At 45.3% G+C, this 14174-nt stretch overlaps 1 protein-coding gene across 2 annotated transcripts; it reads right to left on the bottom strand.

Annotated features, from left to right (window-relative positions):
• Positions 1 to 465: 465 nt before the first annotated feature.
• On the bottom strand, positions 466 to 14027 carry GFRA3 (GDNF family receptor alpha 3). 2 transcript variants are annotated; one of them, XM_025040750.1, is made up of 9 exons: positions 13919 to 14027; positions 13642 to 13750; positions 10050 to 10337; positions 5774 to 5866; positions 4204 to 4516; positions 2144 to 2247; positions 1845 to 1979; positions 1359 to 1447; positions 466 to 1172 (listed from the first exon to the last, which is right to left on the bottom strand). In XM_025040750.1, exons 2-9 carry the CDS (start codon positions 13727 to 13729, stop codon positions 1083 to 1085), a joined length of 1200 nt encoding a protein of 399 aa, XP_024896518.1. In that variant the 5' UTR covers positions 13730 to 13750; positions 13919 to 14027; the 3' UTR covers positions 466 to 1082. The 2 variants fall into 2 exon arrangements, with proteins under 2 accessions (XP_024896518.1, XP_024896519.1); XM_025040751.1 differs by lacking the exon at positions 1359 to 1447 and having other exon boundaries at positions 13642 to 13997.
• Positions 14028 to 14174: the final 147 nt, after the last annotated feature.

Genomic DNA, 14174 nt, shown 5'->3' with positions numbered 1-14174 from the left:
GAGTGAGTGAATGAGTTAATAGGCAAATGTCCTCAGCTCTGGAAATATATTCTTCTAACTACTTTGTATGGGTGGCTGTTTCTTTATCCCAACAGGATGGCAAATGAGATCAAGGAGCAGCTTCCCCTTTCCTCTGGCCCCCATTATAGTACGGAGCAGACCAGTAACATAAGCAGGTGCTCAATAAATTCTGTGGTTGACTAAAGACCCTCCATTCTCAGCTGCTCTGGCAGATCCCAGGCAGTATCTCAGAAATGGCTGAAGCTAGGACAGATAACCAGATTCACAGTCTCACATATTTTTTTTTTTTCAACTTTATGTCAAATACTAAGAGAGGCTGAGAGACTTGCCTGAGGTCATACAGCAGTTGGTGATAGAGTCGCTGTGTCTCTTGGTCACCTGGCCTATGTAAAATCTCTAGTTGTGTATAAATTCACAATGTGAGAAAATAGAAAAAGAGCAAAGTTTTAAGTCAAAGTGTTTAATCAAGATCCAAGAGGCCAGGGGTACTTTGGGAGAGTAGCAGGAAGAAAGCAAGGCCCGAATGCTCTGGCGCCTGATGCTCAAGTGCTCTGTAGGATTGCAGGGCAGGGCAGGGAAGGGCAGGCAAGCAGCTTGTCCCTCATCCAGCGGAGACAAGGGGGCAAGAGTCCTGCTCCAGCCTTCCTAACAATAGGGAATGTCTTTCTAGGCTGCCTCAGAATACCCAGCCCTGCCTACCTGGAGAATGCAACAGAGAATGACGGATTTGTTAGAGCCTAGTGATCCTGATGGGCAGGACGAAGGGATCAGGAGAGAGCTAAGTAGAGCTGCTTATCACCAGAAGATATGGCTAAACGGTGGTGACCAATTCCTAAGGAGGGATAGCCTGAGTCAGTCAGAAGTAGAGGGAATGAGAACTTAGCCAGTCAGTTTCTATTGTGGCCTTATCTGGAGAAAGTTGGATGTACAGGGGTGGGGTGGTCAGGGTTGTCACGTTGTGTACTGCACCTCCTTCCTGATGCTGTCCTTTCCTCACCTCTCGTAGGCAGCAGGTCAGGCTGGGTGTAGTAGAGGGAGAAAAGGGCCTCCAAGGAGTCCAGCTACCAGAAATTTGGGAGCAGAATCAAAGTAAGTGTGCAGGAGAAAAGGGAGGGCACCCAGGGCTGTGGCCTCAGAGCAGGGTTTTTGTTCTGTGGAAGAAATGCAAGAGTCAGCTCCACGCCTTTCACCACCTCAGCCTCAGTCACGGTATCCATTAGAGGTCTACAATATTCGTGACAACAAGGTCACCCCCCTTCATTCCCTTGTCTGCCTTGTCTGGATTGCCCTCAGATGGTTAGGTAAAGGTATGAGGAGGATAATAGAGGAGGCCCTACCTGGCGTTCCATAATGGCTAAGGTAGAGTCTGTCCAGTCCTGGGAGAAAAGTTGGCTGTGCAGAAGCATCTTACTTGCAATGGCCTCCGCTAAGGAGAAGAGAGAAGGTAGGCTGGAAGTGGGTATATGCTGCAGATTTCTCAGGCTCCCAAGGAAGGAAAGGGAAGGTTTCAGGGACCCTGGGATATAAGGGGATAGATGGGTGGCAGGTGGGAATGGATATTGTCTTATTCTGCTTGTTTATTCCTTGAACTGAAGAGTATCCTTGGGGCCCAGACAGGTTAAACAGGCAGCTTGGGGGTCACTCAGAGAGTGGGAAAAGGAAGAAAGCACCAGGCTTGGGGGATGTAAACCTATGCTGAGGAGGGGGCTGCCCTGTCTGCAGGAGACAGATAGAGCCAGTGTGGACCACGAAGTTGGCCCTTTCCCTCTCCCTGGATCCAGCTGACCTGGCCACAGAGGAGGGAGCAGGTGGAGCATACTCACTGAGGCAGGGGTTGTGGGAGAAGGACTCTTCCAACCGTTCACACTCCTCTTGCAGGTTGCCACTGCCTCTGCAGGTGCAGCTTAAGGCAACACTCGCATTGATGTTGCTGACAAAGTTGGGGGTCATGGTAGTACCTGTGGGGTGAAGAGGGGATTGTCAGGGCCTAGGTCAACCCCAACTTCAGCTCCCACCCTCTCCCACCTCTCTCAGGAGCACTCCATCTGGGTTCAGTAGCCAGAGTATTCTCATCCCCAGTGCTGGATAATCTGTGCGCTCCCCACAAATAGCCCCAGCTCACCGATCAGCCCCATGTAGGCTCGCAGACATCTGGACTTCTCTGTAGTACAGGTTCCTAGGATGTCCATGGGATGGCAGTGGGTCTGAAAATCTGCCAGGCGTGATCTGGAAGAAGGGAAATTTCAAGAGTCTCCACTGAGGGTCTGGCCTGCAGCCTTCACCCTTGCTGCCCCTTTAGTTGACATGCCCATCTTCTAGCCAAATCCTCCTTTGCCTTCAGAACCTGGCCCAGGTCTTCCTTCTCAGTGAAGCCTGCTCCTGTCACAATTAAATGCACTACTATCCCAGTTCCTATAGCATATCACTCTAAATTTGGGCTCCACAAACCCTAGGAATGAGAGCTTAAGCAGGTTCTTTAACCTTAGTTTCCTTGACTGTAAATAGAGATTGTGGATTTTTGTGAGAACGAAATAAGAGAATATATGTACAGCATTTAGCATAGTGCCTGGTATTTGTGTTTAAAAAATAAATGTTAAATATTGTTATTATTAACATTCATCCTACAATAGGTAAAACTCATTATCTTTGGATGTTGGGAATTACGAATATGTTTTTCTGTAAAAATTTCTGCAGTTTTCCTTATATTTTGATTGTTAGATTGGTGTTTTACTTCTCTGTCACCCCCATTCATATGCAAACTCCTTGAAGAAAGGAACAATATCTTAATCATCTAGTCCAGCACATATTACCTAATAGTAATAGCTACCAGCACAATAATAGGCAGTTTGGCAGAGAGATTAGGAGCATAGACTCTAGGCCAGACTTCCTTGATTCTAAACCTGACTTACTCCCTGGGTGAACTTGAGCAAATTATAACCTTTCTTTAATGTGGTTTCTTCATCTGTAAACTAAGGATGATAAAAAAAATTAAAACAGCATCTATCTTACTGGGTTCTTGTGAGGTTTAGATAGTACATACTTAAAATAGTACCTAGCCCATAGTAAGTACTTAGTAAGTAATAGTATGATTACTGAGAGCTCTGACTATGTAATATTTCACAGAAGAGGAAAGTGGGACTCAGAGATTAAGTAACTTGCCCAAGATTACAGAGAAGTAAATGGTAGAACCAGGTTGCAAAATAAGGTTGGTATGACTCCCAGTGTCAACGAATGTCACTTGAATGTACGATAACTTCAATTTAGTGGCTGTTTTGGCCTGAAGAGGCAGAGGAAAGCCAGATCAGAATTTGGCTAGAGAATATGGAGCAACTACCTTCACATCCTTTGATTTGGTCATAGCACTTGTAACAACAAATCCTAATAATTAGATTTGTGCACAAAGATTAAAGAACAAGAGTAATACTTATCGCAGCATTATTTATAGCAATAAAGCAATTAAAACATCCAACAATAAAGGAATGATTAAATAAAGTATAGGGCATCCATAAGATGGAATAAGATGTAGGCACTTAAAAAATCAAGTTGTCAAAGGACAGTAAATGACAAAATAAGCATCACCATTTATTGAATACTTACTCTGCACCAGTAAGTGAAGCACCTGACATAAATTACGTAATTTAACTCTCACAAAAATCCTATGAGGTCTGCATTATTATCCCAGTTTCCACAAAAGACTAAATAAAACTCTATGTTAAGTGATGGAATTTTACGTAAAGTGATGGGCTCAAGGTCACACAGACCCAGGATTTAAATTCACATCTATCTGACTTCAGAGCCTGTCTTCGCTACTATTGCATATTGCCCCATGGAAAAATGCTCACGAGATAGGTACCCTAAGTGGAAAAAGATACGATATAAGATGCAAATATATTCCCAGAATGTCAAATTTTGTTATCTGTGTATGAAAAAGACTGGAAGGAAATGCTCCCAAAGTATGGTAGATTATCTTCAGGTGATAGATGTTGAGTGATATTTTATATGTTTTTATATTTTCTGAAGTTTTCACATAAAGAAAAAACTATATACTCTTTTTGAGAAAAGAGTATCAGAAAATATCAAAGGCAGCTGGGTGAAGCCAGTCCATGGTCCCTGAGGGGTCAGACCTAGCACCAGTATGGGAAGGCGGCCTGGGAGGAATGGTGTGCACCCTGCCCACTGCACCTGCACAGTGGGTTGGAGAGGCAGAGACGCCTCAGCTCCAGGCAGTTGGAGGTCCCAGATGGCAGTGAGCAGCTGGGGGCGATGGTGTTGCGTCGGCGTTTCCCGCAGCCCAGGTCACCAGGTGCACATGGGCACAGCAGCAGGCCCTGTGCGTGGGGCTCCGATGCCTTCTCAAAGAAGGCTCGGAGCTGCCGGAGGCAGGTGTGGTGCTGGCAGCGAGGCCCTGAGCACGCTTCTCCGTAGGCCTTGCGCAGCCGGTCACACTTGTCATTAAGAGTGCACAGCATGGCGAACTTGAGGCAGAGGTCTGAGTCTGTGGGGAGAGTGGTGGAACCAAGTCACTAGTACTCTCTGCAAACTCGGCTTCCCTAGGAACCCCCTCAACCCTCTGATTCAACAAGCATGGTAGTAGAGGGTAGGAAGAAAGGGAGGACTGCTCCGAGTAAGCCACTTCTAATCCAGGGCTTTCCCTCTACACACGAACAAATCTGGTATTTACCAGCCATCACCATCCTATTCCTCAGCTTGACTAGGTTAAAAAAACAACAACAACAACAACCATGTATATCTAACACTATTTATCTACAATTCAAGCAGCCAGAAAGCTCAAATAACCAAAACCCTTTCCTCAATCCTATGCATTGAGTGAGATCTCATGGTGGAAATCATAGCCTAGAGGCCCTACAACAATCTAAAGCATTTTCTGAACTGTGCAAAACAGATGCAGCCAAATTCTATTTAGGATTTTTGTTTTGTTTTACATTTGTCCATTCCGCTCAGTATTAATATCACTTGCCTGTCTTTTATTGACCAATGCATGCACAAAAGGTTCCCATACTCTTGAGTCTTGGGAAATTATGGGAATATTTCTATTAACAGAATATTCCAGCAGTCAGAACAATGGAGTAAGGTAATTCCTGGATTCCTTGTAACTAGGATTTATTATGTATAAATCTCTATGCTTTTCTCTCAAAATTCTAATATATAGGACTGTGTAACAAAACTCACATCTTCCTCAAAAAGAGTGTGTATGTGTGCATTCCCTTCCAAATTAATACAAGAGCTTCCCTTTCATGAAAAACATGCATCATATCCCTTGCCAGACAGATGGCTCCCCACCCTGAGTCACCCCAGAGGAGTCACACTCTCTCTAACCATTTTCCCTGCCCAACACCTCGCCCATCCCTTCAGAATGGTTGAAAACAAGCAATTTCTTAGTCTTTGGGGACCATGGCTGCTCCAATGAGGGTAAATACTCCATTAAAACACATTTTTTCTGGGACTGCTGCCACGCCCACCAAACCCTTTATAGAGACATACCTTTTGAAACCAGGGAGTCCTAATAGGCTCTCTTTAAATGCCTCCCTAATAAACAATGCTCTTTGATGATTCTTGCAAAACCAGACCATGACCCACAGCTCAGACTCTCACCCTACACAATGCTGCTTTAGTTACCTGGCAGGTGAGGACTCTTCCTCCACAAGCCCCCCAGTTTGTGTTCCCCATCAGCCACCCTTCCCTCAGGGTCTAGGCCCAGCCCCCACACCTCAGCCTCTGTTTCCCTCCACACCTGGTTTGAGCATGTTCAGTTTGCTGAGATTCATTTTCCAGGGTTTTCTAGTCACCGTGTCCTCGTAGGGGGAGACATCCAGCTCATAGTCACCTAGAGATAAGGTGGGAAGCACCAGAGTCCTGAGGACCAGGTTGGGGGCAGGAGCAGGAGGGGCTGAGGCTGCTGAGTCAGACCTCAAAGCCCTGTGGAAAAAAGGGAAAGGCACCATCTCTACCTAACTAGCTGCAAGCTGTGCAGAGGTAAGAATAAACAGAGCCATGAAGGCATAGGCTGGGCCCAACGAATAAACTGGGTTTAATGATGAGAACAGTAAAGCTATCATGTTGAGCACACTGTGTGCTGGCCACTATGGTGTAAGTGAAAAGATACACAAACACACACAGATTCTATCTATCCCTATATATTTACTCTCATTTAATCCTCTTAAGAGGGCTTTGGGTAGGTAAGAAGAAACTGAGGATGAGAGAGGTTAAGTTACTTGCTCAGGCTGATATGAGCTGTTGAAGTGGAGCTGAGATTTGAAACCTAGACTATCTGACTGCAGAATCTCTGCTCCTAACCACTAGGTATAGTGCCTGTGAGTCCATAAGCAGGCAATGGGACTCTGTTTTGTTTTCTCTTGCTATTGGAGAAGGGGCATTGGTGGACTCTGTTCCAGGCTTGACCACTTGGTTATGCAGATGCATTGCATGCTGAAGAAATGGAAGTGCGGCCAGGTCCCTGAACCTGACTGAGAAAAGCAGAGAAAGAAGATACAGTGATCTCAAAGGAAACACATCTCTCTCAGTCACCTCCAAGGTGCTGTGGGTTTCTTAAGGGGGATTGCTAGGTCTTATAAAATCACTGCATAGCTCATATACATGTTGGTTAATAAATTTTGTTGGAAGAGAGAGAAGTGAGTTTGCAGGTTTGTCATCTAATAAGCCTTTGTGAATGCATCTTTGGGAAGGAAGAAACATGGATGACATCAGGCAAACAGGAGAGGATGGTTTGGATACTTGGGAAGACCTGACATTCTTAAGGGCGAAGCAGGCAGCGAGAGGATCCAAGGAGAACTCTCAGGGGAAGCTGTGAAACTGAAACTATTAGGATGAAGAGTGGAAAGCAGGGAAGGAAGGTGGTAAGTTGTATTACTGTTTCCAATTATTTGCTACCCACCCTGTGGGAAGATTATACATCCCCATCTGTTGCCATGTGACTTTCAGACCCTGTATGAGAGGAGTATGCTTCCCCATCCCACTGTAAGTCTTGGTCATGTGACTTGCTTTGGCCTGTGGATGGTGCACTCAAGTGACGTAAATCACATCTGAGGAAAAGCTTTAAGAACCATCACATGGTTCTGCTGTTGCTCTCCCCCACCAGCCTGGATCCCCAGATGAAGACAGGTAGAACAAAGACAAAGCTAACTTGTGGAAGCCTGCAGCAAATGTGTAACATGAGCAAGAAGTACATTTTCGTTGTTGAAAGCTAGAGATTTGGGGGTGAGTTGGTTGTTACTGCAGCATAACCTAGGAAATTCTTACTAAAAATGAAATTAGTATCTAAAAGTGGAGCACTGCTATAACAAAAAAAAATTTAAATATATAGTATTGGCTTTGGGACTGACTAGTGGGTGGTAAATTTGGAAGAAGGATGATGTCCTGAATAAGCTCATGTTTTAAGGGGAAGAAGCTGAGAAGCAAGTTACTAGTTTGTCTTGATTGCTATTGGCTGCATTTGGCAAGGTACTACAAGAAAGATGCTCAGAGAAGAACTGGCCAGTTTGCAAATAGAGAGGAAACAGAAAAGGGAGAATCCAGAAATTCCAGTACTTGCAGTATTAAGAGAAACAACTGCTTCTCATATTCAAATGGTAAAAGATAACATTGAAAAATACTTTGAGTAATAAAGTCTATTACAACTCAGCACTGGAGAAAAGACCAAATCAAGTTTGTGGCTATCATGCCCTTTGTGGAGATCTCCCATTGATTAAGATGGTATCCAATAAATCTTGCCAGTTAAAAAAAAGTGCTCAGGGAAAAAAAGACGAAGGTAGTGGCTCTCTCACAGAAGGCTGATAAGGGCAAGATGCTTCTAATTCAGTCTAGAAAGAGATGCATGTCTTGAAAAGAATTCTAGGAAAGGCTACTACCAGCATAAGAGGTGACAGAAATCAAAGTATAAAAAGCAATTATGTTTTGAGAGAGTTGTACTGCTAAGAGCCACCAGTTTGGATTAAAAAGACTGTGACTTTGAGATTTAAAATGCTGCAACATTCCTTGGACAGGAGGCTGCCTACTCTCCAACACGGTTGGAGTCTCCAATGCTCTTTTCAGATGTGGCCAAAGAAAATACAGCAGTTCCTTGGATAACGTCACTTGGTTCAATGTTTTTCATCATAGCGTTGAGGGGGGAAAAGACTGATTCCCAGTAGGGGCCACTGTCTATGTGGAGTTTGTACATTCTCCCCATATCTGCATATTTTTTACTCCAGTTTCCTCCCACATCCCAAATATGTGCATGTTAGGTGAACTGGAGTATCTAAATTGTCCCAGCATGAGTGAGTGAGTGAGTGAGTGAGTGTGAGTGTGTGTGTGTGTGTGTGTGTGTGTGCACTCTGCTACAGATGGGCATCCTATCCAGGGCTGGTACCTGCCTTGCACCCTGAGCTGCCAGGATAGGTTCTAGCCACCTATGACCCAAACTGAATAAACAGGTTGGAAAATAATTACCTTACTTGTTAATGTTAATCTTTCTTAAATGTATGTAGAGCTCATGTTTATTTCAATGTTTAATATTATTTAGAAGTTTGGTGATGTTTTTGAGACCAGAAATATGCTGTAAGATCTTAACTCTTATTTATATCAATTAGCGTATGGTAAAATTGGTTTTGTTATATGTCGTTTCGCTTAAAGTCAGTTTCTAAGAACCTATTGATGATGTTAAGTGAAGACTTACTGTAATGGAAAAGGAAGGATCTTCCAGAGAGCTGGGCCAAGAGCCCTGGAGAACAGTGGCTAGAGCAACTCTCCCATGGAGCAAAAAGAGGACCTTACTAAAGAAAAACCCCTGCTCCCAGAGAAGACAGCCCTTGTGACATTTATCTAGCAGGACTTCAGAGTTGCTATGAATCAATGACCGCTATATGCCTCCCATTCCTCCACTTTCTGAGAGTGTTTGTTGTGGTTCTCCTGTCCCTGCTCCATTATTGTACGTTGAGTATGTATGGGAGTTAGATGACTTGCCTGTAAGTTTCTAGATCAAGAGGAACCAAACCTGATATAGAAATTATCACAAGATCCTAGACTTGGAGCCTGATGTCATGTTTGGATAGAACGCAGCACATCATCCTTGGAAAGTGGGTAGGTATATTTTGTTTGTGGAAGGGAGGAAAAAGAATATTTTGACCAAGTGGACTATGGACATTGTAGTATTGTTTTTTGCTCTCCCTATAGGATTATATCTCCTCACTTATTGCCATGTAATTTTCATGTCTCCCTGTGATGTTAGGCTTGTGCACCCTGTGATTTGCTTTGTCAATGGAATGTGAACAGAAGTATTTTATGTAACATCTGAACAGAAGCTTTTAAAACCATAACATGGTTTTGCCAATGCTCATTTTCCTCTGCCATGAGAAGGAACATCTCAGATAGAGGCTGCACCTTCAGCCTGGATCCCAGAATGAAGGGGACACATGAAACAGCCAACACAGAACATGAGCAAGAACTAAACCTTTGTTTTGCAAGTTACCTCTTTTCAAGTAAACCTTTGTTACTACAGCATTGTCCAGTAAAAACTAACTAACACAGAGAGGGGTCTGTGGAAAGAGTCAGAGAAAGCTCCTCTCTTTGGCTCTCTTAGTGCCTGCCTTCTTCTACCATCTTCTGCCTGGCTAATGAGTATCCTTCTGTTAAAGGTGAGATCAGGACATTGCCTCCCAGTCTCTCTGAATTTATGGATTACATTGTGTTTGAAGCTGTTTATGAGTTAAGACCATTTTCTTCCCCCTCTTCTCCATACCCTTCTGTTCCAGGAGCTCCCCAAGTTGGGCCTCGGCCTGGTTCAGAGGCTATGCATTGTCAGGTAAGAAAGGGAGAAGTAGGGAAAAGAGAGGGCAATGTTAGAGAGCCCAAAAGATACTACCAATTCCTCCCTCCACTTCTTACTGATGTCACATGCAGAGCTTCATTATTATCCCTGTCAGAATATATCATGTGGCTCATATGCTGAAGGATTAAACAACCCTCAAGAGCCAGCTTCCCTAGCTTAGTCCACTCTAGGATAGAGGCCTCACCAAGGCTGCGGGCAGGATGAATGGTCCAGTAGATGTCCAGGCAGGCAGTTTGGTTCTTCATGCGCCGGTGGCATGTACAGCTCATCAGGGAGCTGTTCCTGAGGTGTTGTGCTGCCTCCAAGCAGTCCGCAGAAACTGATGGCTCCTCCGAAGGTGATGGGGTGCTTACACTAGAGGTGCAGGAATTCAGGTAGTGGTAGGCAGCATTACAAATGGGATTGGCCTGGCACTTCTTCCTGGCCTGGATACAGCTGTTCACAAGCCGGCTCTCTGTGGGGAGGGGGTCCCCTGTGGAGGGCGGGAGACTAGGTGAGGCTCACATAAGGTCAGAGTAGCTGCCTAGAAGTACCAAGTCCTAAGATAAGGTAGGGGGAGTCCAGGTGAAGCCTTGGGTAGGAAAGTCTTGGGGTGGCACAAAAGACCTTTAGGAATAAGTATGAGGAGAAAGAAGCCCAGCAGAAGTGGAGAGTCTGCAGCTGTCACAACCTGGACAGAACAGATCAAGCCCGAGAAGAGGTAGGGATTTGAGAGAGGCTGCTCAGACTCCAGGGAGGGGAAGGGGGACAGTTGTTTGAAGCAGAGCCTGATGACCCTGCCAGGCACAGGGAGGAGGGCCCTGGGCAGCTCTATGCCATGGGCAGGGCTAGCACCATAAGCAGAGAATTGAAGGTGTGCATGGGCATGCTAAAAGAGAGATAATTCTGAGTCACTTAAAAGACCTTATAGTGGGAACTGGTTGGGGTTGGGGTTGGAACTGGAACTCTTGCTGATTCTGTTATTCACTCGGGAATACCAAGGTTGGTTATAGCTCAGCCCTGGAGGAAGGGACTTAGGGTTATTATCAAAGAGTAACAGAACACCATCACCCTGCACCCTCCCCCCGCCAGTTTTTCAAGGCAAAACATCCAGGAGTCATCCTTAATTCTTCTCTTTCCTTCACATCCCGTGTTCAATCCAACAAATCCTGTCAACTCCACAACATATCTGGAATCTGCCCACTTCTCTCCATATCTATTATTACCTCTAGCCACCATTATCTCTTGTCTGAACTACTGTCAAGACTCCTTATTGGTCTCCCTGATTCCGTCTTCTAAATCCATTCTCCCAAAACATTCGGCCATCCTTTCTTTCTGCTTGGAATGCTCTTCCCCCTGATCTTCACCTGGCTGTACCCTTCTAGTAATTCAGTTCACCGCTTAAATGTCATCTCAGAAAGGCCGTCCCCAACCAACCAATGTAAAATAACTCTCTAGCTATTCTAATACATTCTTACTCTAATTGTCTGCAGAGCCCTTATAACCACTTGATTTTTTTTTACTTAATTTTTTTCTGATTATATCTCCCTTTAGACTTCCATATCTATCTTATCACTATTCTGTCAGCAATGCCTAGAACAGTGTTTGTTCTTTGAGAGCTCCTACTATTTAAGAACCAGATAACAGAGACATTCTGTGAGCCACCTTTATAACTTCTCCAGGCTCCTTCCCTTTATTTACAATCAGAGTCCCAAAGTTAGGAGGGGTCTTGGAGTTGAGTTAGTCCAACCTCCTCTTCCAATCACATGATAATCAATTAGATTACTTGGTAAAATGCAGATTGCTGAGTCCCATCCCAGAATTACTGAATCAGAATCTCTGGTGATAAATCAGAATCCGAATTTCAACAAGTTCACTGGAGACTAATATGCACCCTATAGTTTGAGAATTGGTGCCATATCCAATGCATAAACAAAGACAGAATCAGTAGTACTGATTTTTCCTTTTGCTTTAAGCCCCAATATGCCTCAGCAGGACACTGTTCTTTTTACTTAAACTCCCAGTATTTTGTTCATCATGAATTTTTTGGCATTAGTTTTGATTTTTAAAAATATCGCATTAAAATATTCTTTATCTTGACTACTGAGTTTCTTAGCACCCCCTTCACTCACCTCACCTTAGTCCCAGCCCTGCCTAGGACAATTTACTTCACTTTCTGGACCTTAGTTTCCCAAATATAAGATGAGGGGATTGGATTAAATCAGAGTTTCTCAATGGAGGGGATGGAGAAAAGAGAGGTTGGGACCCTTTTAGGGGTATATCAGAATCTTCAAAGGGAATGTGTGGTTCAAAAAAGCATATTTGGTAATTTTATATGTGGAAGATGAAAAAACAGCTTGTGAAGTTTCAAAAAATATTTAAGGAAACCATGAGGTTTTTATCTTAACAAAAAGGGGGACATGAATTTAAACAGTTTGAGAAATACTAAATGTTTAAGATGTTACTTCTGGTGGGTACCCAACAAGTGCATTGCAGTTAAAGCAATGAAACTTCGACCTTATACATTTTCTAGCATATTTTTTCTAAATATTTTTTCTAAATATTGAATCGTAACAATTTTCAAAAGTAAACCTAATTTCTTAGCTGATAGTTCATCATATCTGAGCAGCAGTAGATTTAGGGGCATCGCAGCTCAAAAGAAGGTGGGAGCCATGTTAAATTTCACCATAATGAGGAGGTACTTGTTCCACTTAATTGGTTAATGATGAGTGGTTAACATTTACCCCTGATCCTGACATGCAGCCATACTTTGGGGTTAGTGAAACTTCCTGGGCAGTCAAATCAGATTGGTGATGTCTCACTGCCCTGATTTACTGATGGAGGCAGTCTGGACAAATAGTTCTTCCTCTCCTTCCTTCCATATCTGCCATGCAGCCAAAATTGCATTTCTCCAATACGTACCTTGTGGAGTGAGGTCACCAGTCCATGTGTGGTCTCTGCCTCAGGATTCCCTCCACTCAGGCTCCGGGCAGGAGCCCCACCATAAGATTCAGCACACCCATCCTACTCCCAAAGGCCATGGGCACATTCCCTGGGAGCCATGAGGAAATAACATGGTTCTAAAACCAAGCCTTGAACTACATAATCCATAAAACACCTATTGTTTATCTATAATATGGTAAGGCACTGTACTGGGCAGCTTTCAGGGGAAAGCCATCTTGCCCAATAGCAAGTTTTCTCCTCTAAAACAGTCACAAAAAGTATATCCTGAAGGGGGTAGGTTGGTGGTGAGCAATATTCTCAGCAATACAACCAAATAATAATGTTAGCATGTTCCAGCAGCAGTTTACAACCCTAATTTGTGACAAGTCAGTTCTTCACCTGTACCTAGAGTCCACTTCCCCAATCCTTACAGGGGGCTGAAGAGATGAAGCCCACATGGAGCAAATGGAGTCCTGCTTCTGATTCTCCCTGCCTCTTAGAGATGCCGTCGTGGAAGTGGCCTGGCTCCAGGTTGTTCTGTGCTGGTGCAGACACACCTCAAAAGAGGGAAGAGGGGGAACCCGGAGCAAGGAGATGCTTTGGTGCACTGGCCACTGCTGACACTCCATCTACAACGGTTCAGTCTATTAGGCAGGGAACCTGCCTCTTCCCGGCGCCCTGGTCTCCCTCGTCCAGTTCCCCAGGCTCAGAGGGACAGAAGCCCGGGACCAGGTGGCAGTGCAGTGTCTTACTCCTCTGGGTAGCGGTGTCCAGGGCCCCGCCTACGCGCTCCCCTCTTCTCCCTACAACACCCCGACAGTATCCGGCTCCGTATCCGCACGGACGACACTCACCGGCTCCGAGCAGTAACAGTGGCGGCAGCAGCAGCAGCAGCAGCAGGAACACGGGCTGTGGTGGTCGTAGGTACCGAGGGCACGCCATGGTGGTGGTGGCGTGGGGTGCCTGCCGGTGTCCACCCGCGGGCGCTCGGCTCTGCGTGTGCCAAGTGCCGCGCTCCCCTCTCTCCTCGCGCTGGAGCTCAGAGTGTGGGGCCCCTCGGCTGGCGCCTCCCACTGCCACTTCCCACTGCCACCTCCCACCCCTCTTCGTGCAGCGCCCACACTCCCCTACCAGGGTCGCGGGCGCCGCCCTCCAATTCTGAAGCAGACGCACCACGCCGCTTCTTGACGAAGAAAGCAGTGGGTCCGGGCAAGGAGGGCAAGTGCCCCGCAGCAGACGGAAGACTGTGCTCTATCCGAGTCCGCCCACCTGCCGTCTGCTTCCGAGTCCGCTTAGAGGAGATTCTGTCCTAGATACTGGGGGAGCTGCCCCTGGAGAATCGCCACCCGGAGGAGGGTGGGGGGTGAGAGAGAGAGAAGAGAGAGAG

Source organism: Pteropus alecto, unplaced genomic scaffold, assembly GCF_000325575.1.
Source record: "Pteropus alecto unplaced genomic scaffold, ASM32557v1 scaffold78, whole genome shotgun sequence".
Classification (NCBI taxonomy): domain Eukaryota; kingdom Metazoa; phylum Chordata; class Mammalia; order Chiroptera; family Pteropodidae; genus Pteropus; species Pteropus alecto.
Note: the sequence above shows the minus strand (reverse complement) of the source record. Positions and strands in the feature narration are given on the sequence as shown.

Bases quoted from the DNA above. Each gene is read 5' to 3' on its own strand.
- GFRA3 (XM_025040750.1), bottom strand. From the start codon at position 13,729: ATGGCGTGCCCTCGGTACCTACGACCACCACAGCCCGTGTTCCTGCTG. The intron at 1,448-1,844 runs GTGAGTATGCTC...TCTTCTCCTTAG, and splicing joins CTCCCACAACCCCTGCCTCA to CGGAGGCCATTGCAAGTAAG. The intron at 1,173-1,358 runs GTAGGGCCTCCT...TTTCTTCCACAG, and splicing joins TAGCCATTATGGAACGCCAG to AACAAAAACCCTGCTCTGAG.